Source organism: Eptesicus fuscus, chromosome 13 (genome assembly GCF_027574615.1).
Source record: "Eptesicus fuscus isolate TK198812 chromosome 13, DD_ASM_mEF_20220401, whole genome shotgun sequence".
NCBI lineage: Eukaryota > Metazoa > Chordata > Mammalia > Chiroptera > Vespertilionidae > Eptesicus > Eptesicus fuscus.
This window is the reverse complement of record NC_072485.1, coordinates 8,628,722-8,654,337: the sequence shown is the minus strand read 5'-3', so window position 1 is coordinate 8,654,337 and position 25,616 is coordinate 8,628,722. Positions and strand designations below refer to the sequence as shown.

At 35.9% G+C, this 25,616-nt stretch overlaps 1 protein-coding gene across 2 annotated transcripts in view; it reads right to left on the bottom strand.

Moving 5' to 3' along the window:
* The window catches only part of DYNC2H1 (dynein cytoplasmic 2 heavy chain 1), a 328,866-nt gene that overhangs the window by 152,370 nt on the left and 150,880 nt on the right, over positions 1 to 25,616 (bottom strand). The window contains exons 62-69 of one of the 2 annotated variants that reach the window (XM_028158576.2): positions 24,745 to 24,886; positions 24,057 to 24,166; positions 18,118 to 18,138; positions 16,476 to 16,574; positions 14,775 to 14,898; positions 4,144 to 4,307; positions 2,151 to 2,270; positions 1,323 to 1,457 (exon numbers count right to left, since the gene is read on the bottom strand). In XM_028158576.2, the coding sequence (XP_028014377.2) occupies positions 1,323 to 1,457; positions 2,151 to 2,270; positions 4,144 to 4,307; positions 14,775 to 14,898; positions 16,476 to 16,574; positions 18,118 to 18,138; positions 24,057 to 24,166; positions 24,745 to 24,886 (915 nt within the window). The remainder of the gene's footprint in view (positions 1 to 1,322; positions 1,458 to 2,150; positions 2,271 to 4,143; positions 4,308 to 14,774; positions 14,899 to 16,475; positions 16,575 to 18,117; positions 18,139 to 24,056; positions 24,167 to 24,744; positions 24,887 to 25,616) is intronic. The other variant, XM_008150183.3, reaches the window with a different exon arrangement.

The following is a 25,616-nucleotide window of genomic DNA, read 5'->3' as shown; positions in this document are numbered from 1 at the left end:
CACTCGTATTAGGGAAAGAGAGTAAGATGGAATGGTAAACCATTGTGATCACAAAATAAACAATGCAATTTCACATTTCAAAAGAGAACCAGTTTAGATAATGTAAGAGGGCAGGACACTACTAGGCTATCCCTGCAGCAAAAAAAAAAAAAAAAGAACCATGAATTTAGTGTGTGGAACTAGTTCCAGCAAGATTACTGATGGAACTAGAGTGAAGAAGACTATAACAGGTGGCCACATTAAGATAATAAAGCATCTAGCATTGTTTAACATGAATATAGAAAGAGTCAATAACCACTGTTGCTTTGATTCTGACTGAAGTTTAAGGATTATAAAAATCAGAGAATCATAGGATTAAATGGCCTCAAGGTTCTGAATGGAACTCTGAGAAGTTCTCCATCAAAGCCCCAGGATTACAAATACGATACTGGTGAAATTATGTGTGTGACTCAGCAACACCTGTTAAGAAAAAGAAAGCAAAGAAAGTTCACATTCCTTTAGGTATAGGATGACAATCATGACATGTGCCAAGTTTAGAGAAGGTGGGGAAACAAGATTGGAATGGAGCTGTAAGTTTGCTCTTATTCCAGTTTCTGTAGAGCACTTGCCAAAATGAAAAAAGTAATAATATATAATTATAAAATTTGAACAATAGATGAAAAATATTGAACTAAAAATTTGAAAACATTATTTAAGTGAAAGGAAAAGAATGAAAGAAGGTCAGTTAGTAGCCTGCGATATATAACATTAATCTGTTTGGTTGTCTTATTTTCTTCAAGCAAAGCTCAGTCAGTAGAATGCAGAAGAGGAAAAAATGTATTATACTGAAAGGAGGTTGGAATTTTACAAAAGGAAATATCAAAAAAAGTTTAAAAGATTTTAACCATTTGTAAGAAAATAGTTCAGACCATCATAATCACATAGTCCAGGATACATAGGTAAAAAAAATGTTTTTAGTAGGAAAAAAGGCTTATAACTCTTTTAACTAATATATTTCACTTGCCTTAACTTCCATTGCAGGTGTGCAAAGATGCTTTAACAGTCATGTTTAATATGCTCATTTTAAACTCTAGAACTTCAGGTAACAGTATACCTGACACCAGTAGAACCCTGCAGGGTATACTGACCAGCAGTCTTATCCTCAAGGCCAAGTTCTCATCACCTTCTCTGTAATACTAAGAATCAGACCCCAGGCTCTGGTTTTATTAATAGCTTTCTTTTTTTGCAATCACCATTACCCTAAAAAGTCCTTATTGTACATTTTTAATATTAACATAAAAGCTTAAAAAAAGGCTATAAGATCAATAAGAGGGAATAATTACTTGATCAAGAAAAATTTGAAGTTTGTAAGATTCTTTAAGTGACTCTTGAATAAGTGCACTGCTTGCTTTCGTCTGATTCAAAGATTCAATCAAATCCTTATTTTCCAAAATATTGCCTTGAGATGTGGCAAGTGTCTGTAGAAAAATTAACAAAATAATATTAATGTTATCATTAATATCAATTAAAGTAATCAATTAAAGGAAGCTCATATTAACTAAAATTAACTTGATGATGTTTATGAGAACTTACGTTATTTTAAAACAATTTCAACCTTTTATAGCCTACAAGAATGATATAGGAAATTTTTATACTATATCATCAAAGCATTGCATATACATTAATTTATCAATCTAATAAAAAATACTTAATGTTACAAGTTAAATTATAATCTCATGCTACCTATTAATGCTTCTTGAAATTCTGAGCATGTGAACAGATAATTAATTAGTGAATAATCCAATATAAAGACAGTGTTTATTAAAAATTGCTTATCTTAAACATTATTTTTTTTAATTTTTTCACCACCATTTATCCTCCCTATACCCTTCCACCTCCACTAAACCCCCTATTCTCCTCCCCACAATCACCACACTGTTGCCAAGGTCGATGAGTTGGTCCTTTTTTTCTTTTCTTTTTTTGCTAAACATTATTTCTTAAAGTCTTGTACTCCAAAATATCTATTTTTTTGTTTGAATTTTGATTTTAAGATATATATTGATATGTCTTTTACACAACCAAAAACATGCTGAAGGTACTATTAATTAAAAAAATATTTACTTATATTTATTAAGGTAATATAAAAAATATCTTGAATAATTAAATTTTACCTCTAAGAGAGATTCCTCAAGCTTGGCTAACTGTATTTTCTTATCTTCTTCCTGTTGTAATAGTTTTGTTTTCTGTTCCTCTAAATCAGGTTTTTCATGCTGAATAGTTAGAGCCAAAAGCTTAAAAGAAATTTTAATATCAATGTTATTCTAGTGATATAGTTTAAAGAAAACATAACAAAATAAAAACTTCCCACAAGCAGGCCTTGAGTTTGACCAAATCCTACAAGACCTCACATGATTCTTTCTAGTATCTATATGAGACACCTTCACAATTATTTCTGACAAAAAATAGTTAATCTGATGGAGAAAATGTTAAATATTACAGGATGGTAGAAGAAAATGCATTATTTAACATATCCATGTGGAATATTTAATTCTAAACTTAGATTACATATATAAGAAGTATGGAAGCTACTATTTTTAATGGTTAAGTATTCACATGAAGAAGTGAGAGATATCTTACTTAAAACACTGTATCATCAAAAATAATAGTGAGATATATCACTCCAATTACCTAGTATGGCTACAATTAAAAAAACAAATAATAACAAATGTTGGTTAGAATGTGGAGAAAGTAGAACACTCATACGTTGTTAGTGAGAAGAAAAAAAAAGCTCAACGACTTTGGAAAAGTTTGTTCTTTTCAAAACGTTGTTACCATAAGAAAAAGCACTCCACTAAAAATCAATGAACTGTACCCTTTAAATCGGTGAACTGTATAGCATGTGAATTAAATCTTAATAAAGCTGCTGTGTGTTTTTTAATGCTGTGTCAAATTCTTAATTTTGAAAATTCAAATTAGGGAATGACACTGGTATGTCATAAATCATATAATCAAAATAAGTTATATAAGTATTGTCTCTTAGTTTTTGTTAAATAGCTAAATAGTGACTTTCAGCAATTACTATAGAGAGCTTTTATTATTTACTTTTCGACTTTTTAAAAAGTATTTTTTAAATTGATTTCAGAGAAGAAGTGAGAGGAAGAGAGAGATAGAAACATCAATGATGAGAGAGAATCATTGACTGGCTCCCTCCTGCAAGCCTCACACTGGGGACCGAGCCCACAACCCAGGCATGTGCCCCCACCAGGAGTCAAACCGTGCCTCCTGGTTCATAGGTAGATGCTCAACCACTGAGCCACGACAGCTGTGCACTATGGAGAGCTTTTAGATAAAAGGAGCAATTTTGTCAATTAATTCTGCCAAGTTTTGAATAATCTGCCCATTGTTTTGTTTATAAGATTACCATCAAGTAAATCCAAAGGTAATGTTCATAAAAATATATGTGGTGAGTCACATAATATGGTAAGAAAAACATTTTATAAAGAAGACTTTAAAATTACAATAAAGTGAAAATTATAGCAAATAGACATGCTATCATATAAATCAAAAGAGGAAAAATTTACGATTGGTAGATAAATAAAAAATAGGATGATATTCAAAAAGTCAACAGGTATATGTTTAAAGTGAAAAAAATAAGTGAGAAAGTATATAAATAAATGTCTGAACATTAAACTTTATTTTGAAATCCATGCAGTAATAAACCATACACAGATGAAGTGAATTCAAAGGTGTGTATGCTCTGATGAAGAAAAAAAGTTGAGTGGGAATCAAAGACCCTCAACTAGCTAAGTATGTCAATTAAATGAAATGTTCACATTTAAACTTCATCTTTTACAATTAAAAAAATAAAGTAGCTGATCATAATCTCTATGATTCTTCCATCTCTCGAATTTTACCATATGTGATGGAAATAGACTTAAAATTAAAGTTACACTGAAAGAATCAGCAATTTGACTTTAGCAACAAATGCACAATTCTAACACAAATGATATATGAAATAAACCCAAGTGATTTATGCTAACTTGAAAGTATATTTTCAAAAGATTAAATGCTAATCAGTTTAACAAAATAGCTTCCCATTGAAAAAGTCTAATGAGTATGCAAAACTACAAAAGATCTCCCAGGTAAATTATGATAGATGCATACCTGTCCGCGTAATCCACTTCTTGTAGTAGTAAAGTTAACCTCAGTAACAATGGAAGCTGCATCCGGCGGAATAAAGGGATTTGGGTTTCTCGTTGACAAAAAAAGGCGGAATTCTTCATTGTAGTCAATAACTTTGTCACCTATTTGTACCACATAACGTGGTCCTATTTTTAAAAAAACAACACAATTAATTGGCCTTAATATCCTGTGTTTTGCTACATGACATTAAAAATAAAATTTCCCAGTAATTCTAAATAGTTTGTATTACAGACTTTTCAAGAGTTCAAAAGAGCAACAGTTAGGCTATCCAAGACACTATTAACCAGGATGCTTTATTAGCTGGCACTTACGTAAGCAATTGTAAGTAATGCTCATTAAGATGACCCTAAGATATTGAAGCATCAAGATTATCTACTTACTAGAGGCCCAGTGCACGAAATTCGTGCACGGCGGGGGGTTGTCCCTCAGCCCAGCCTGTACCCTCTCCAATATGGGACCCCTTGAGGGATGTCCTAAACAGGTAGTTGGACATTTCTCTCATAATACAGGACTGCTGGCTCCCAACTGCTTGCCTGCCTGCCTTCCTGATTGCCCCTAACCGCTTCTGCCTGCCAGCCTGATCACCCCCTAAACCACTCTGCTGCCAGCCTGTTTGCCCCCAACTTCCCTCCTCTGCCGGCCTGGTCACCCCTAACTGCCCTCTCCTGCAGGGCTGATCACCTCCAACTGCCCTCCCTTGCAGGCTTGGTCCCTCTCAACTGCCCTCCCTTGCAGGCCGGGTGCCTCCCAACTGCCCTCTCCTGCTGGCCATCTTGTGGTGGCCATCTTGTGTCCACATGGGGGCAGGATCTTTGACCACATGGGGGCAGCTATATTGTGTGTTGCAGTGATGATCAATCTGCATAGTACTCTTTTATTAGATAGGATAGAGGCCTGGTACAGGGGTGGGGGCCAGCTGGTTTGCCCTGAAGGGCGTCCTGGATCAGGTGGGGTTTCCCTTGGGGCGTGGGGCGGCCTGAGCGAGGGGCCTGTGGTGGTTTGCAGGCCGGCCACGCCCTCTGGCAACCCAAGCGGAGGCCCTAGTATCTGGAATTTATTTTCCTTCTACAATTGAAACTTTGTAGCCTGGAGCGGAGCCAAGCCTGGGGCTCCCTCCGAGGCCAGCCAGCAGCCATTTGTGTTGCGGTTATAATTGAAACTTTGTTGCCTTAAGCGGGTGAGCCCGGCCAGGGTGTGCGAAAAGTTTTGCTTCCCCTGTTGCCGGCGGCAACCCTGGCCTGCTCTCTCAAGCTCCATTCCGCCGGCATTTGTTTGAATTTGTTTACCTTCTATAATTGAAACTTTGTAGCTTGAGTGAAGGCTTAGGCCTGCAACGGCTGGCAGAAAGCTTGGCTTCCTCTGTTACCTAGGAAACCTTGCTCTCTGTGGCTGTAGCCATCTTGGTTTGGGTTAATTTGCATACTCGCTCTGATTGGACGATGGGCGTGGCTTGTGGGTGTGTCGGAGGTATGGTCAATTTGCATATTTGTCTATTATTAGAGAGGATATTCAAGATGGTTTTAGTGTTAACTATATGGTTCATATTCCAAATTTTCCTGAAATTGATTACAGATTATAAAAAATTAAAAACTCTCTATTATGTATTATTCTCTATTTCAAAATTCATCAGTTAAAATGTGTTTATTATACTAGTATTGAGGATGTGATGCTTGGAGATAGAATAAACTGGTATAAACCTAGGATTATCAACATATGAGTCATTACAAAGTTACCATTAATAACATAAAAAAGGATTTATTCAGATTGCCATACACAGGTAATTCATGACAAGAAGTTAAACTAAGAAAAGTAAAATTCTGCCTTATAAAGAAGTGCATTCTAAATTAAAAAACAATGATATTCATTATACAACAGATACAAAGAAATTAATCAACAATTATATCCATAACTTATGATTTTAAATTGACAACAAATAATTGATTTATTTTTTAATCCTCATTGAGGAATTTTTTTCATTAATTTCTAGAGAGAGTAGAAGGGAGTGGGGAGAGAGAGAAACATTGATGTGAGAGAAGCACACTGATTGGTTGTCTCCAGCAACTGAGGCTGGAGAACCCACAACCAAGGTATATACTCTTGATGGCGAATTGAACCTGCAACACTTCAGTCCACAGGCCAATGCTCTAACCACTGATCAAATTGGCCAGGGCGTGAAATTTTTTTAAGTAAAAAACAACAACGTATCTTCACAGATTATTTTCAAAGGTTAAGAAAAACACTGTAAAGTATTTCTGAGAACACCAGAATAAATTTTAAAATTTTACTTAAAAACTTTAAGTTAATGTAAAAATAATTCAAAAAGCAGTTTGTGAGAGAGGAAAAAACAAAATCAAAATTATATTGAACTTTACTAGTAATCATTATTAGAGAAATACAAATTTAAAAGCCCAATATAATACCTTTACTGCAGCTGGAATAATTCAAGAAAACCTAAGCAGAATAAATGCAAAGAAAACAAACCCTAACGGCATCAGAGTCAAACCATGAAAGACAAATAAACATTTTGAATGAAAAAGAAACACTTTAGGGCACCCAGAGAAAAATGAAACCACTTACAAGGGAGCAACAATAAAACCAGCAGGCTATTTCCTAACAGTAATGACATCATAAGACAATGAAATAAAAACTTTAAAGTGCTAAAGAAAATAACTGTTAACCCAGCATTCTGTAACAGACAGAAATAAAAATACTTCAAAAATGAAAGAAAAAGGAATTTGTTTCTACTGGGCCTTCACTAAATGAAATTAAAAGTAAATCCTCCCCACAAAAGAAGGCTAATCCAGATTAAAATGAGAAGATAAATGGAATGCTGAGAATTTAAGAACACTAGAAAGGGTAAATATATATAAATTAGATTTTAAACATAATTATAACATCATGTGGAACATGAAAATGTATCACAACAAAAATAAAAAGGCAGGTGAAGGGTATGTGGAGTTAAAATGCAGTCCTGGCAAAGGGGCAAAGTATTTACTTGTATTAAAATAGTAAGTCAAAGATGTGTATTGCTACATGTTGTAGAGTAACCATTAAGAAATTATTAAAATATTTGATCCAAAAATCAGGTTAATTAGAAAACTACACCAGTTATTGCATGAATTGGCTAAATTACAGTACAAATATAAGACTGCATGACAAATGAAAATACAAGCCAAATGCTATATATCACTGATGAGAGGCACACTTTATAAATAAGACCAACAAATAATTGAAAGTAAAAGAATGGAAAAAAGTTATCATGCAAACACTAGCCCCCCAATATTTTTGTAACCATTCTAATTATCAGATTCGAAAACATGAGACATTTCTAGAAATAAAGGACATTTAATAATGATATAGGAAATAATAGAAAAAGAAGAAATTTACAAATATCAGTGTATCTAAAACACAGCTGTAAAATATTAAAAGCAAAAATTGACAGAATTAAAAGCAAAATGGACAAATCCAAAATCAAGGATACTCTAAGATACTGTCTTGGTACACCATAGAAAAAAATATAAGAAAAATAGTAAAGACATGGAAGGTACATTTACCATTGCAACAAAAAATTAAGATATCTAGGAATAAATTCAACCAAGGAGGTAAAGAAAATTACAGGACGCTGAAAAAAAAGATAAAGACATAAACAAATGGAAGAATATACCGTGTTTATGGATTGGTAGAATCAACATCATTAAAATGTCCATACTACCCAAAGCAATCTACACATTCAATGCAATCCCCATTAAAATACCAATGGCATACTTCAAAGACCTAGAAAAAACTCTCCAAAAATTCATTTGGAATAAAAGAAGACCCAAAATAGCTGCAGCAATCCTGAGGAAGATAAACAAAGTTGGAGCGATCACACTACCAGATATCAAGCTATACTACAAAGCCACTGTTCTCAAAACTGCCTGGTACTGGCACAAGAACAGACATATAGACCAATGAACAGAACAGAGAACCCAGAGATCAACCCAAGCCATTATGCTCTATTAATATTTGACAAAGAAGGCAAGAGCATATTATGGAGTCAAGACAGCCTCTTCAATAAATGGTGTTGGGAAAATTGGACAGATACATGCAAAAAAAATGAAACTAGACCACCAAATTACACCATACACAAAAATAAACTCAAAATGGATAAAGGACTTAAACATAAGACAGGAAACCATAAAAATCCTAGAAGAAGTCATAGGTAACAAAACAGCAGACATTTGTTGTAGCAATATTTTTACCAATACATCTCCTAAGGCAATGGAAACTAAGGAGAAAATAAACAAATGGGACAACATTAAAATAAAGAAGCTTCTGCACAGTGAAAGAAACCATCAACAAAACAACAAGGAAGCCCATTGCCTGGGAAAATATATTTGCCAATGTTACATTCGATAAGAGCTTAATCTCCAAAATTTATAGGAAACTCAACAACTTAACCAAAAGAAGATTAAAAAAATCCATCAAAAAATGGGTAAAAAACCTAAATAGACCCTTTTTGAAAGAGGACACACAGAAGGCCACGAGACATATGAAAACCTGCTCAAAGTCACTAATCAGAGAGATGCAAATCCAAACAACAATGAGGTACCATCTCACACCTGTCACAATGGCTATCATCAACAAATCAACAAATGACAAGTGCTGGTGAGGATGCAGAGAAAAAGGAACCCTCCTTCACTGCTGGTGGGAATGCAGACTGGTGCAGCCACTGTGGAAAACAGTATGGAGTTTCCTCAAAAAACTAAAAATGGAACTTCCATTTGACCCAGTAATCCCACTTCTAGGAATATATCCGAAGAAACTAGAAACACAAATCAGAAAGGATATATGCACCCCTATGTTCATAGCAGCACAATTCACCATAGCTAAGATTTGGAAACAGCTTAAGTGCCCATCAGTGGATCAGTGGATTAGAAAACTGTGGTAAATCTACACAATGGAATACTATGCTGCAGTATAAAAGAAGGAATTCTTATCATTTGCAACAGCATAGATGGAACTGGAGAGCATTTATGCCAAGCGAAATAGAAATAGTCAGAGAAAAATAAATATCACATGATTTCACTCATTTGAGGAATATAATGAACAACATAAACTGATGAACAAAAATAGAACCAGAGTCATAGAAGAATCGAACAGACTGTCCAACCTATGAGGGAAGGTGGGGCTGAGGGGGTAAGAGATTAACCAAAGGACTTGTATACATTCATATGAGCATAATCAATGAACACAGACGGGGGTGGGGGTGAGGGCATACACTGAGGGGGGAGGAAGCCAGGAGTGGTCAATGGGGGAAAAAGAAAACTTATGTAATCCTTTAAACAATAAAAATTTAAATTAAAAAAAAAATACATGGATGATAACAATACAATTAACAAACTTGACTTAATTGACTTTAGAGAAAATTAAAGCAACCATTAGCAAAATTCACATAATTTTCAATAGTACAAAGAACATCTATGAAAATAATCAATGTCAGAGCAAGAGGTTCAACAGAATTTAAAAAATAAACTAAACACTTCAGAATAAGTTTTCTGACCACAATAAACTTAAGCTTAAAATTAATAACAAAAAAGGTAACTAGAAAACATCCAATTCCTTGAAAATTAAACATCACCAAAAAATTGCTAAGTAATTTATAAGTCAACGAAAAAAATCAAAACTTGTCGTATGAAGCTAAAGAAGGACTTATAGGGAAATTTATAGATATAAATGTATATATTAGGGGGGAAAAAGACTCAATACTAATATTTTTAATTTTCATCTCAAGAATACAGAAAAAATTAACATACAAAAATCTAAGAAAAATAATCTATCTATATATATGTGTGTGTGTGTGTGTGTATGTGTGTGTATATATATATACATATATATATATATATATAAATATATAAAGAGGTAATATGCTAATTGGTCCTAACAGTGTCCCAGTCACAACCAGCCAAAGGTGCACATGCACAGGAGCTGGTGGGCGGGGACAGGGGCGGGGACTTGTGCCACCGGAACATGAGGCGGCTGATGGGGGTGGACCCCCCATGGAGGCACGCGGAGGTGTGCGGTGCCGCCTGGCCCGGAGGGGGGCATCCGGACGGGGGCAAGGCCTCAGCGGAGAGCTCTCAGCACTCCTGCGTCTGGGTCTGAAGGCGCTGAGAGGAAGGGAGAGCACATAGGCAGTTAGGGGGTTTAGGCGAGGAAGGGAGTGCAGATAGGCAGTTAGGGAGATCAGGCCAGATGAGGAGAACAGTTAGGGCCATCAGGCTGGCAGGGGAGCAGTTAGACGCATCAGGCAGGCAGGAGAGCAGCTGGGGGCATCAGGAAGGCAGGTAGGTGAGCACTTAGGAGCCACTGGTTCTGGATTGCAAGAGGGATCCCAGATTGCAGAAGGTGTAGGCCAGGCTGAGGGACCCCCTTATCCCCGTGCATGACTTTTGTGCACCGGGCCAAGAGTATAGTCAATAGTATCATATAGTCAATGTATCTTTGTACAATGATGAAAGGTTACTAGACTTGTCACGATCACTTTGTAAGGTATAGAGATGTTAATCACCATTGACCACCTGAAACTAATATAATATTGTATGTCAACTACACTTTAATTTTAAAAAAGTTATTTGAATATATGATTTCAAGTATAAGCAATTATATCTTTTTCATGATTGTTAATGAAAATATCCTATCAAATTAAAAGAGACATGTATATGTGAAAAAAATAAAATACAATAAAGAAAATCATTGGGGAAAAAGAAGCCATATATAAAACTTTAGACAATTAAAAAAAAAAGAAAATCAACAAAGTTAAAAGTAGATTATTTTTTTAAAATTAGTAAAATTGATAAACCCTTACCAAGGCTGATCAAGGAACAAAGAAAATATTACCATTATCAAAGAAAAGGTGACATCATTACAAAACCAAGAGAAATTAAAAGGATATGACTCTACTACATAAAAAAGACACCAATAGATTTGACAATTTGGATGAATGGACAAATTCCTAAAAAATAACTTAGCTAAAGCTGAGACATGCACAAAATATACACTATAAACAAAACAAAATAAAACCAATGCTGAAAGGGCATCTACTTAGGTTTACTGGCATTTGCAATTAAAGATAGATCATCATGGGAAACTGCACTACCTTAGTAAGAGGGCACAGGGCGCTATAGGATTTAGACTTAGATGATTTGGGAATGGTTCAAAGAAAGTGCATTTTGCTGGGGAATGAGTGCCATCAGAAAGAGCAAACAATCTATGAATGGTATCAATAATTTTCATCTAGAAGAGGAGAGAAATAGAGTAAGACTGTTATAATTGGTAACAAAGCAGAAGTCACTCAAATTAGCTGGGAGAGAAAGACATTTGGTTATTTTTGTAATGTGGAAAGTATTCTTGTTTTTGTGCTCAGGCTTGATTATGGTTGATTACGGGCATAGAGTGACGTGTCTAATGTTAGAAATATGAAATGCTTTATGTACAACAGAACACCATAGCCAAGCTATTATAGCCAGGCCAGTTCCCAGCCCAGTTCCCAGCTGCTCTTTTTTTTCTTCTCATTTATGCAATGTTCATATACAAGCAGAACTTATCTATGCTATTTAAGTCAGCACTGTGGTTATCCTTGTTGGGGAGAGTGGTAAATAAGAGCTCTTCTGGAGTGCTGATAAAGCTCTGTATCTTAATCTGGGTGCTTATATATGTAATAGAGGCCCGATGCACAAAATTCGTGCAAGGGGCTTGGCCCTCACAGCCCGCAGCTTTGTCCGGAAGGTCATCTGGATGGTCATTCTGCTGTTTGATGTAATTAGTATATTAGCTCTTTATTATATAGGATACACATCCATTTATATTTCAACAAAATATTAAAATTGAAAAGTAACTGGTTTTCTCTAGTTAGTAGGACCAATAGTGAGGAGGGGAAGGACAAAACACCATTGCCATTATGTACTATACGATTATGTAAACATGTATTATTTGGACATAACATTTTAAAAATTCAAAGTAAATGGCTTATTGCCTAAAAAGACCCCTGTATAAACCCCATATCCTACGCTTAGAAAATATTAGATGTAGAACTATAAGTCTAACACATTCTTAACTGTAGGAAGTCTTCATTTACATTGGAGTTAACCTATGCTGGAGTTAATTTCGACCAATTTTTTCTTCAGGACACAAAACCTTTACTGTAGTTTAGAAGACAGAATGATTGGGTGCAAGTTTAAGATTTGGTCTCCTGTCCTCTTTCCAGAGAAAGTCTTCACTTACATGTCTATTATCTTGGTTTCTGAACCTGAATCAGGCTTGAGTATATTTTGTTTTGTTTGGTCAACTTGTATAATAGATGTGGACATTTGGGGTGATTGCATATAAGGATATATTCATGCCATGCTGAGACTAAGATATATCAGTACAGCACAGCTGGTGTGGCTCATTGGTTGAGCGTGGACTCAGGAACCAAGAGGTCACTGGTTCAATTCCCAGTCAGGGTACATGCACAGGTTGTGGGCTCAATACCCAGCAGAGGGTGTGCAGGAGGTAGCCATTTCGATGATATTTTTCTTTCATTGTGTTTCTATCTCTCTATCCCTGTTCCTTCTTTCTCTCTCTAAAAAAATCAATAAAAACATTTAAAAAATATATATCATATCAGTACAGAGATTCATGGGTCACAACCAGTGAGTTAGCTTAGGGTTTCTAAACCTCAACACTATTGACATTTTGTGCTGGAAAATGATTTGTTGTGAAACACGCTGAGCATTTTAAGATGCCCCTGGCATAGAACTCTTGTATTGTGACAATCAAAAATGTCTTCACATGTTGCCAAATGTAACCTGGAAGGCTGGTCTGGCTGTGTTTATAGCATTGGGCTCCCCAGATCCAATTGATCTAACAAAGACATACCCACATGGAGAGCCACCCTCTAGAAACAGATAGAACAAACACAAACTTAATTCAATTACATAAGCCCATATGAAGCAACCATGACTAAGGTTAAGCATCAGGACTAAAAAAGCCAACAATGAAGTCTGCTGTCATCTATACCAATAATAGACAAATATTTAAATTGACCATACCTCCACGACGCCCACAGCCAATCAAGAATATGCAAATTATGGCCGAAACCGGTTTGGCTCAGTGGATAGAGCGTCGGCCTGCGGACTCAAGGGTCCCAGGTTCGATTCCGGTCAAGGGCATGTACCTCGGTTGCGAGCACATCCCCAGTAGGGGGTGTGCAGGAGGCAGCTGATCGATGTTTCTCTCTCATCGATGTTTCTAACTCTCTATCCCTCTCTCTTCCTCTCTGTAAAAAATCAATAAAAAATAAAGAAAAAAGAGTATGCAAATTAACCTGACAAAGATGGCGGGCCTGTGGGCAGCAGCCAAGAGCAGGCGCCAAGCAGCCGGGAGCGGGGTGGAACACCCACCTGCCCGCTCCAAGCCTGTAGCCAGCACTCGTGTGCACCAGCGCTGAGCAGCCAGGGTCCTGAGGACCCCATTGGAGTGTCCGGTCCTGTCAGCCCAGCCTGTGGGCGGCTGGAGTTCCAAGTCCTTTTGGTTTCTGCAGACCCTGGACCAGAAGCAGAAACCGAGAGCACAGGGAGCACCAGGAATTCTTGGAATCGTAGTTCTGGTGGCAGACAAGTTGCGGGATCTCCTAGACAAGTGGTTGGCAAACTGTGGCTCACGAGCCGCGGTTTGCCACTCTGTTGACTAATGAGTTTACTGACCACTGTCATATACTACCCTTTACCTCTTTGCACACAATATGCCACAATTGCCTAATCCTCACAGCTTCCAACTACACAGTAACATTTAGTCTACCAGTGATCAGCAAACTCATTAGTCAACAGAGCGGCAAACCGTAGCTCGCAAGCCGCATGTGGCTCACGAGCCGCAGTTTGCCAACCACTGTCCTAGACACTAAAGCAAAGTGAGCCTGGAGCAAGTTACTGTTGTGGTGGGGGATCAAGGGAAAGCAAAGATGACAAACATAAGTAAAGTCAGAGTGTCAAGGAAAAATTAAAGGGAAGATATCCTGCAACTTCTAGGAAATCTCCACCAATGGAGAAAAGAAAAAAAAAAAAGACCTCTATTATTCTGTGAGCACCAAACCAAACTGGGTTGAGGTCTCAGACAATTTGCTCATATGATTGCAAAGACAGATAGAAACTCCCAGATTGGAGAGGGTGCAGGTTGGGCTGAGAGACCCACCGCCCCATGCACAAATTTCATGCACTGGGCCCCTAGTTTCTACTATAGCTCCTGGATCCATACTCAAACCCCACATGGAAATGAAATAAATATAATGGACTGGAATGATAATGAAAAATACTTTTGACAAATATTGTTAGTAAAACTTGTAACTATTTGCCAACTATACCAGCCTCTTTCTTAACAACTTTTACATGTCTCGCGAGTCCCCACCCCCGCTCCTACTGCCAGCCAATCGGCCACCCTGAGACCCACCCCCCGTGACTCCAGCCAGCCCAATCGTGAGCATAGCGGAGTGATGCAATTTGCATATTACCTTTTTATTATGTAGGATTACTTTGAAAATTTTAAAAATTACTATATGAAAATTGTCAAATATTTACCTTGAGCAACCAGATCACGTCTCAATAATGGATAAAGAACAGGTTCTACACTGTCCATCTCTTGTATAATAAGAGTTTTCCCAAAACGTACTGCCAACTCAAGAGCTGTGATAAAGTTACTATCCTAAGAGAAAAAAAAGAATACATATTAATTAATTCCTTCATTTCCTTAATATTTATAAAAATCCTTACAGATAATAAATGAATATATTAACAGGAATACTATGAATATTTTAAAATGTAATATGCATGTTAACAATTCAAATTATTTATGATTGCTTTTCTAGTTATAAGTACATAGCAATGAACCATTTTAGTTGAATAAGTTATCAAATAAATTTCATAAATAATTAAAATAGACATAAGAAAAATAAGGAATTTTACCTTAACAATAAAAAAGTTTTTGAGTCTTCCATCACAATTTCAAATTGACACAGAAACAATTTTTCAAATTCTATGTGCAATAAGTTATGCATCCCATACTTAATAAGTACTACTTTGGTTATGTTCAAAATCAAACATTGGATGGAAGAAGAAAGGCAAGATGGTAAATTCTAGTAAACTTTTCTTTGTGTAGTATGCCTAATCATGGTGAAAGAATTTTTAGACAAAATTCTATAACCATGCAAGAATTTTAAGGCTTCCTGGCTAGGAAAAGAGCAGTTTCCAACATCACTCCAGATCTCCAACTGTGGTTAAAATAAATTAAATATTTGAAATAATAATTATTAAGATTTACTGTGAACCATAGTGACATTAGAGTATTATGTGTATTACCTAATTTACAATTATTCTCAACACACGGAGGAGATAAATATCCCCATTCTATAAGTGAAGTATGTTTTAAAAAGGCAATTTTTCAATCACCTGAAAAATATCTATGAAAATTAATCATACAACTAGCCCTTCCTCAAAATGAAAAAGAAACCTGGCCCAAAATAATTTTCTTCGGAAAAGATAAATATGACAGTGAGAAGTGATAACCCAAAAGAATATGACTAAATTTCATTGAACATGTGTCAAATCTTAGGACACATCAAAGACATTCTTGGTCAGTTATAAGAACAGTAAATTGTAAGAGACACTGAGAGAAACCACAAGTATACTAAAAGTCCAGGAAGCTTCCTCCAAGCTAAATTAGTAACTCATTTGTATAAGTCTTATACTTGTGTCTTTACACATAATTTAGTGTAAGTGCTTATTGCTTGTCTCTCTAGCCCAGGATTGGGGAACGTCCGACCTGAGGGATGTATAAGGCCCAGGAAATCATTTGGTCTGACCCTGAGTTAAATGTTTGACCAAATATAGCAGGCTAATTTTTAAGTTGATAATTTTGTATGGCCCATGAATGATGTTATAAATAGCCAAATGGCCCTTGGCAGAAATAAAGGCTCCCCACCCCTGCCTCTACCCTATTAGACTGTCAAGTCCATGAGTGCAGAAAGTGTGACTTCTTTACTCACCATTCTATTTCCAGGGCTAAGATCAATGTCCTGCACTTAAAAGAAATCAAAAAAATATTCTTATCCCTTTCTTACAAATTAAAAATCTGAAGCTAAGAGAGTTACATTCTTTTCCCAGGTCCCACACCAGGTAAGTTAATAGGACTCAACTTTGACCTATGTTTTCTAATTATAGACACAGAGTGCTTTTCACCATAAAATGCCATTACTAGTTGGTATCTAAATTAGTTATACACACCTGCTGGTTAATAATTTCCAAATGTGAGTCTTTCAAATGTGTTTTTAACCATTCTGTAGCTTGGGAAGAAGGGTCTATAAGAAATGGGCATACTCGACTCTAGTTCAAAAGAAAAATTACAAGCTTTTATTAAATGGAAATAATTTCCTAAAAATTATGAATCAATTACTGAGTTAGTTTTTCTCTTAGTCTTTGGACTAAATATACAACCATGAGGAAGAATTACAGGTACAGTTTTTAGCTGTACTGGAGGCCACATTAATAAATTTTAGAGTTATCAGTAATTAATAATAGATAATAAAATTAAAATCACAGTAAATACAGTCTTATTTACTACAAACTAATAGGCAATATAAATTAACAATATAGTAAGCAAGAGCTCTAGACAACCAAGTTACTGCCTAACTTTATATATTCTTTGGTTGCATAAACAATAAAGGCCTTAAAAGAGAAGTACGAACTAATCACAAAAGTATTACCAAAATAATTATCAATATAATGGCTTATATTTAAAACATTCATTCTTATAAAGTGTTACATAGTTAATATTACAACAGAAGTGCCCTAGAATAAAAAATTACATAAGTTACAATTTAAGAGCTAATGAACTAGGAACTAAATACATTACAGAGTACACATCACTAATTAAAATCTGAAACAAATAGAAAATCAAAAACCAGTGAAAATGCCCTATACACAATGCTACTTAGCAGATGAAAAGAAGCCATATATATGTGAAAATTTTAAATATATGAAAATTTAAGTCATCTAATAATCATTGTTACCTAGTCAATCAGAGTTAAATAATAATTACTGATTTTAATTTTTCTTAAATTTTCATTTATCTGAAAACTGTAAGCAGTGTGTGCTATAGGGAGAAGATAAATGAAATCAAAGTGAAACAAAAACTTAGAACTGAGGTATGTCTAATACTAAGAACAAGATATTCTTTCAGTGACATACCAAGAAGAAGGCAGGTAGTGGGGAACATATGCCCCAGGGATGAAGAGCATTTTATCAGCAACATTGTTTAAAACTGCCAGCATACGGTGATGATAAAGAGCTGACTGAGTTTATAACAGTTTTATTATGGCTTAAAAGTTCTTTCCAGACAATGCACACACACCCTTTTTTAAAATTTTTTATTGATGTCAGAGAGGGAGGGAGAGGGATATATAGAAACATCAATGATGAGAAAGAATCACTGGTTGGCTGCCTCCTGTACGCCCCCTACTGGGGATTGAGCCCACAACCAGGGCATGTGCCCTGACAGGGAATGGAACTGAGACCTCCTAGTTGATAGGTCCATGCTCAATCACTGAGCCACACCAACTGTGCAATGCACCCCTTTTTGCTTGCCCCCAGGATGGACTGCTCTCACCACACTTCCCTCTGTGTCACTGCTGTAAGATCTTCACCCAAACTCTATTTCTGGAAGTGTCACTTATTGCTCCATCATGTAAATCTACTATTCCCAGCAAAATAAAATGGTTAGTAAAGATCCTATTAAGTATTACCAACATACTACACCTAGGTTTTAGATCTTATTTTATGTTAGCATTCACTAGCAAACATTTCACAAGTCTACTAAGTTTTGACTAACCATAACATGATTATTTTCAATGTCTTAAAAAGTTCTTACCCATGACTTCAAACCAATGATCTGATGCAAAATAAAAATAAAAAAGACAAAGTTTTAAAAAATCATGTTTTTAGAACAAAAAAACATTCTTAAGCATTTCAAAGAGTATTAGTTTGTATTCATTTATTTATACTTCTCTGGAGAGATTTAAATAAAATCTCTAGGGTATATTTTAGGTCTGTGTTAATTAAAAGTAGTTAAAATCTACATTTAACAAATTATAATAGATCCACAAATATTGACTTTTATTCATTTACTAGAGGCCCGGTGCACAAAACTCGTGAATGGGGGGAGGGGTGTCCCTCAGCCCAGCCTGCACACTCTCCAATCTGGGACCAGGCCTACCGGGATCGGGCCTAAACAGGCAGTCAGACATCCTTCTCACAATCCAGGACTGCTGGCTCCCAACTGCTTATCTGCCTGCCTTCCTGATTGCCCCTAACCACTTCTGCCTGCCAGCCTGATCACCCCCTAACCATTCCCCTGCCAGCCTGATTGATGCCTAACTGCTCCCCTGCCAGCCTGGTTCCCCCCCCCCAACTGCTCTCCCCTGCAGGCCTGGGTGCCCCCCCCCCCAACTGCCCTTCCCTGCAGGCCCGGTTGCCCCCAACTTCCCTCCTCTGCCAGCCTGGTCACCCCTAACAGCCCTCCCCTGCAGGCTTGATCGCCCCCAACTGCCCTCCCTTGCAGGTCTGGTCCCTCCCAACTGCCCTCCCCTGCTGGCCTGATCCCCCCCCAACTGCCCTTCCTTGCAGGCCTGGTCCCTCCCAACTGTCCTCCCCTGTTGGCCATCTTGTGGCAGCCATCTTGTGTCCACATGGGGGCAGGATCTTTGACCACATAGGGGCAGCCATCTTGTGTGTTGGAGTGACAGTCAATTTGCATATTACTCTTTTATCAGATAGTATAGAGGCCTGGTGCATGGGTGGGGGCCAGCTGGTTTGCCCTGAAGGGTGTCCCGGATCAGGGTGGGGGTTCCCTTGGGGCGTGGGGTGACCTGGGCGAGGGGCTTGTGGTGGTTTGCAGGCTGGCCACGCCCCCCAGCGAGCCAAGCGGAGGTCCTGGGATCTGGGATTTATTTATCTTCTATAATTGAAACTTTGTAGCCTGGAGCAGAGCCAAGCCTCTTGTTGGCTCCATGGCCACAGCCATTTTTGTTGGGAATTATTTATCTTCTATAATTGAAACTTTGTAGCCTTGAGTGGAGGCCTGGGCCTGCCAGGGTGTGTGGAAAGCTCGGCTTCCTCCATTACCGGGGGAACCCAAGCCTCCTGCTCGCTCCGTGGCCGCAGCCATCTTGGTTGGGGTTAATTTGCATATTACTCTTTTATTAGATAGGATGTATTCATTTACCTATCAGATGCTGCACAACCACCAAAGTAAGACAATGTGAGTGATACAGAAATTAATTAGATATCTTCTTACTCTTAATGACTTCACATCTAATAAAGCAACCAAAAATAAAAATTCTATAATGAAAGAGTACACAATATTCTGTAAGTTCGCAGGTGGAGTTAGGAGAAGCTGCTGGGAAGCAATTCAAGTTAAACTAAGAAAAATAAATTGGACTTAGTTTGGCAAAGAGATGAAAAAGCATTTCAGGCAAAGGCAAGAGCCTGATGGAGAGAGGAATAAAAAGCCTGGGTACATTTGTAAAACTATCAGTAGTTTGGCACCATAACAGTAAAAACTGTAGGCAAAGATGCCTTATACAAAATGGCAGGAGTAATCGCAGTCTTTCTGACCATGAACTTTTCATGCCATGTTTAAGGATAATGATATTTTTATACTTCAGGGAACTGAAAGTCACTCAAATATATTAATCTTGGAACTGTCATGATCAGATTACCATTTTAGAAAGATCACTACAACAACAGTAAAGGAAGTAATATTGGGGGCAAGGGACCAACTGGTATAATAATGTATTTAATCAGGTATAAAATGATGAAGGCCTTAAATGAAGCCATTGGCAGTGGATGTAGTTAGAACAGAATAAAATCATTATACATTTGAGAAATAGATTTCATAAGACTTGCTGGGTATGTAACTAAATGTAAAATTAAAATGAGGATGACTTGCAGATTTGCAACTTTTATTACTGGGCCAAGATTGTGTTATTTCCACTAGTAGGAAATAAATGAGAAGCACTTTATAAGGAGTAGGGGAGGAAGAAAAAAAGTATTAGAGTGGATAGCTATCTTTACCTACTTTTCATGTGCCACTCAATGTATTTCCGATGGGATTATCAATCTAGCACTGCACTCAAGGGGAGAGCAAGTGACCCAAACTACCAATCGGTATCATTTTGGGGTGCTGACATAAATGAATTGGGGTGAGAGGGGAGGACAGAAAGGTGAAGACATATCTTTAGTCTGGGAACATATACTCTGATAGTGGTAAATCTATAGTCACCAAGAGCCATTCTTAACTCTGGGTAGAGAGAACCTGAGAAAGAATCCATATCTTAAGAGGAGAGAGAGCAATGTCCTGGTAAATCATTTGAATTCTAAAGCCACACCTGATCTTTTGAAACTCTCAGTTATTTAAAAGCATGTGTTGCTTTTTTTTTTTTTAGTAAATGAACTGTACTTGGCCACTGATTCTTCGCTAAACTAATAATATTAATAATAATGATTAATAAAAAGACAAAGTTTGAGCTAGCAAGGAAGGGAGCTCTAAATAATATCTAACCTTAGAGCTAGAACTAGAGGTCAGGAGCTCAGAACAGAGGGCAAATTCGAGAGATACAGAATATCTACTTATATTTTAATTCTTCTCTCCCTGGGGTCGGGGAGGACAGGAATGGGCACAGGATATTTTTGGTAGAGATTATTTTAAAATATCTAGATACTCTATAATTTTATTATTAATAGCTATAAGTGAAATAAGAATAGAAACACTTTTATAAATAAAACTGAGATTAGCTAAGAATTACATGAACCAGAATAGAATATTAATAAATTAAACATATACAGAAACACATATGTACAGGTATGAGAGGCAGTTTTGCAGCACAGACTGGATTGATGGCAGTGTTTGAATCTTGGCTCTACCATTTGACAGCTATTTGACCTTGGACAAGCAACTTAACCCTTCTGTGCTTCAATGTCCATATATACAAGATAGGGTTGAATTGAAAATTCAAAAAATTAAGTATTTAAGTGCTTTATCTATAGAAATTGTTAAATAGTAGTATAGACACAACACAGAAAGTACTATACAAATGTTGATGAATATTATTTATTTAAAAAAAAAACAATTCCATATGTGATTTTTTATAATTTCATATTCTTTAGACTAATATTAAATTAGTTTGCATTTCCTTATCATACTTTGAATGGCAAGAAGGAAAAACAATCTCAGAAATTCTAAGTGGTTCAAAGAAAATTGATTTGAAACTGAACTGTATATACAATAAAAATAAAATATTTAATATATCTCTACACAAGAAAAATGGTTAATACTGTAAGATTTTAATAAAAAATTATAATACTGTGACATTTAAATTAATCATCTTTCCATAATCTTTTTGGATGCTTGTCACTCACACTTCTCTACTTTCTAACAGCCTTATACTCTCCATTATCCAATTCTAAAAATATCATATAATTTATCACCCAAATCAAGACACTTTTGGGAGTAAAAGGAAAACTATTAAAATTACATCAGGACAATAGGCATAAATCATGGCAATCCAGAACATAGAGTTATCATGACCACCTTCTTCCTCTGCTCCTCAAGGACATAGGTCATATAAGCTTTCAGTTACTCTAATAAAACGAATTCTTATTACAAGGCCAATGGTGGATAAGTATTTGACTATTTCATCTCCCAGACAATACATGTACTTCAATACTTAGCTTAACACAAATATGAGAAATTCAAGCATCTTTGAAAAACAAACAATGGAATAATTGTTGACAATGAGTGGCTACAGCCTTAAATGTGGGAAAGCCTCCACTGAGTGGGTGAGGAGATGTGATAGCTGATTCAAAAATTCATCTTATTCATTATGCCCAGCCATTTTTCTCAGGGAAGACTTCCCAGAAATCTAATTTACATGTATTTGCACATCTAATTTCACATACATCACATGGTGATGTTAATGAGATGTTATAGACATGTGCTATCCGATCACACCCTTAATTATAGCAGCTTATTCTAAATCAAGTATACTTTATAATTGAGACAGAGTATTGACCATAATGGCAAATTCATTTCAAGAAAATAATTAATTGTCCTATTAAATTTTTCCAAATGGTTTTGTTTTGTCATATGAATGCATATAAGTATCTATAAGAAACTTAGAAATATTAAATGTAAAATAAATCTAAACTTATTCTTGAAATTATTTTCAAAAACAATTTCTTCTGTACTTATTATAAAAGACAATTCAGAATACAAAAGTATTTTCATCAATAAAATTAAATTATCACCAATAAAAAATAAAAATTGTGATAAATATATCTTATCTAAAGGCTCATCTACCCCTGATTTCCTATAGAATGAAAAAAGGAGAATACTTAAAATGTGTTTTTTAAATCTGCAAATGATTGCTTTATTAGATTACTAAAAAAGAAAAAAGAACTGATTATAAAACCTTAGAGAAGGATAACTAAAACAAAAATCACATAGTTTGTAATAATATAATTAATTTATTGACATACACATTTAGAGTTCCAAATCTATAATTCTCGTGTGAAAAATAATAATGAAAGATGTTCCAAAATAAATGAAAGAACAAGCCAAATCAAATTAAAAGAAGACAAAACTGTTTAATCTTTGATCAGCAACTTCTCTACTGGTAAGATGCCAATGTATATCATCTGATTAATAGGAATAATCAAAATAAATTAACCAAGAATGAATAGAGCCCACAATAAAGATCTAATAATACTTAACCTATGTTACCTAAAGAGGAGCATTCAGTGTTTTCTTTGAGACTCTGGAGTTATGGAATAAGGAAATGGTCTGTGGGCAGAGAGAGGGGGCCACAGAGTGGAAAGAGAAAACTGGTATTATGTAGTATAAACTATTAAGATAGAAAGAACAGGGCGGGGGGGGAGGGGGGGAGGGAGAACATCACATAATCAAGGGGTGGAAATCATCTTCCAAGTTCAATATCAGAAAGGTAAACCAAGTTAATGGTAAAAATCAAAAGTCATTTAAAGAAATGAACTGTTTGTATATATGATTTGGAATTTGTTTTTCACATTCACTGCTAATCCTATATAATAAAAGGCTAATATGCAAATCGACTGAACAGCAGAATGACCGGTCACTATTAAGCACACTGACAACCAGGGGGCAGATGCTCAACGCAGGCGCTGCCCCTGGTGGTCAGTGCACTCCCACAGGGGGAGCACCACACAGCCAGAAGCCGTGCTCACGGCTGGCAAGCACAGCGGCGGTGGCGGGAGCCTCTCCTGCCTCCGCAGCAGCGCTAAGGAGCAGCCAGCAGGCAGGCGGTAAGGAGCGAAGGGTCCCACACTGCAAGAGGGTGCAGGCTAGGCTGAGGGACCCCCGCCCCAAGTGTACAAATTTCATGCACCAGGCCTCTAGTAAGGTTATAATAGTTTCAAGTTTAAATGACTTTTGGGAAACACACACTGTGAAACAATTTTCCAAAATATGCATATGGTCATCTCTAACTTATAACCCCAAAAATTTTTTAAATAAAAATATAAAATCATGTACACTAGATGAAGGAACCATACAACCAAATGAATCAGGTATTCCTAAAGTATTTCTATTACTAATTGGGAGTTCAATGTAGAATATTTAGCCACCAAAATAGTGCCACTTTATAAACTTTTAAGGTAAAAAATAAGTTATACTGAAAATTATAGAATCACCAAGCAAAATACTCCACTTTTATGTAATTAGGAAAGCATTCAAAAGAAATACATCTGATAAGAAAATTAAAATTGATTAATTACCTGTAGGATAACAATAGCATTTTCTATAGAAAGATCATCTGATGGTAGGCCTTCACTTTTCCAAATTAACTGCTCACTTTCAGTACAAAGAAATCTCCGCAGATCAAATTCTGAAAAGTTAAAGATATCAATAATACTTCACTATAACAAGCTTGTATTTGACAAGTGGGAAGGGATACAACTATTTAAAATACACTCAGAAATATCTCATAATTATTTTTAATATTAAATCTATTCTGCCCCATTTAACTCCAGACACTAAGGGCAAAAAAGTACAAAGAAATGGAATTCAGTTAATTTATATTTTATCTATTAAATGAATGTTTCACAACTACAATAATTTGTGAAAAGCACAAAAATTCATAAGGAATTTTGCAGTTTTTGCATCTCACCTTAAGATATGAAATTACTATAAAAATTAAACTAAAAAAATGTTTAACTGTACTCATGCATATACCAAAAATAATTCAATGTTCTCAGTGTCATAGAGTGATTTTAGGAATAGAAGAATCATCATAACAAAACAATTCTCAGGACATTTGTAGAATTCAGCAAATCTAAAGTAGCTACAGTATGTTTTAACTTACAGATATTTTTTTCTCATTTAAAAAAAGTAAAATGACAAAAAAACAAAAGATGCATATTTAGTATACTGAAATTTCAAATTCATGAAAACCTAAATACAAACTTTCAAGACAAGCTGACTTGGTCCATTCTTCCAAAAAGGTTTTTCTCAAACCCTCAGGAGCAGCGGAAAGATATGTCATAAATGCAGCAGCTAGTTGAGCTCTTTTAGGAAGAGTAGCTAATTCCTCTGTTATCTCTGCAACCTAGAAAAAAAGAGAGTGATGTATGGATATGTTTTAACTTGGAAAAAAATGACAGCTTCATAAGTTAGAGTTTTAACTATAGAGGGAAAAATCATTTATGGGTTAAAAGTAACCCCTGTCTTGAATAAATTGACAAAATGTAAAAATATCAACAAAGCTTTTGATTCTGCTGATCTTAAGCAAATATGTGAAATCCCAATATATTTGTAGAGATTAACATACTTTATCATTGAATTTTCCTAATAATTTTAACAAAAGCAAAACTTTTATTCCAAGTATAGTTAAATATGTACTGTGTGAATTAGCATCATTTTGTAAAATACAATTAAGATACAGAGAGTATGACAAAGGCACAAAGCAAAGATAAATCTTTGAGACTCATTAGTTAAAAGCATGGCTGGCTAAAGCATAAGTTTGAGCAGAAAAAGTAGCAAAAACAGAAGTAATGAAAAAAGAGAGGTAGAGTGATTGGAGGGAACAACATTGTGCAAGGTTCCCATGCCATGCGAAGGAGCTTCTATTTAACCTGTGGTTATTATGAGCCATTGAAAGTGTTTAAACTAGGCTGTGAGTGATGGTACGGATTGGGTTTTAGAAAGATAACTAAACTGACAAATGAAGAATGAACCAATTAAAGGGTCAGATAGGAGCAAGACAAGTTGTGAGAATTCAGGATAAAGGAAGGAAAGAATTGGCATTAAGGGAAGAAGACAAATATACGAGGTATTTG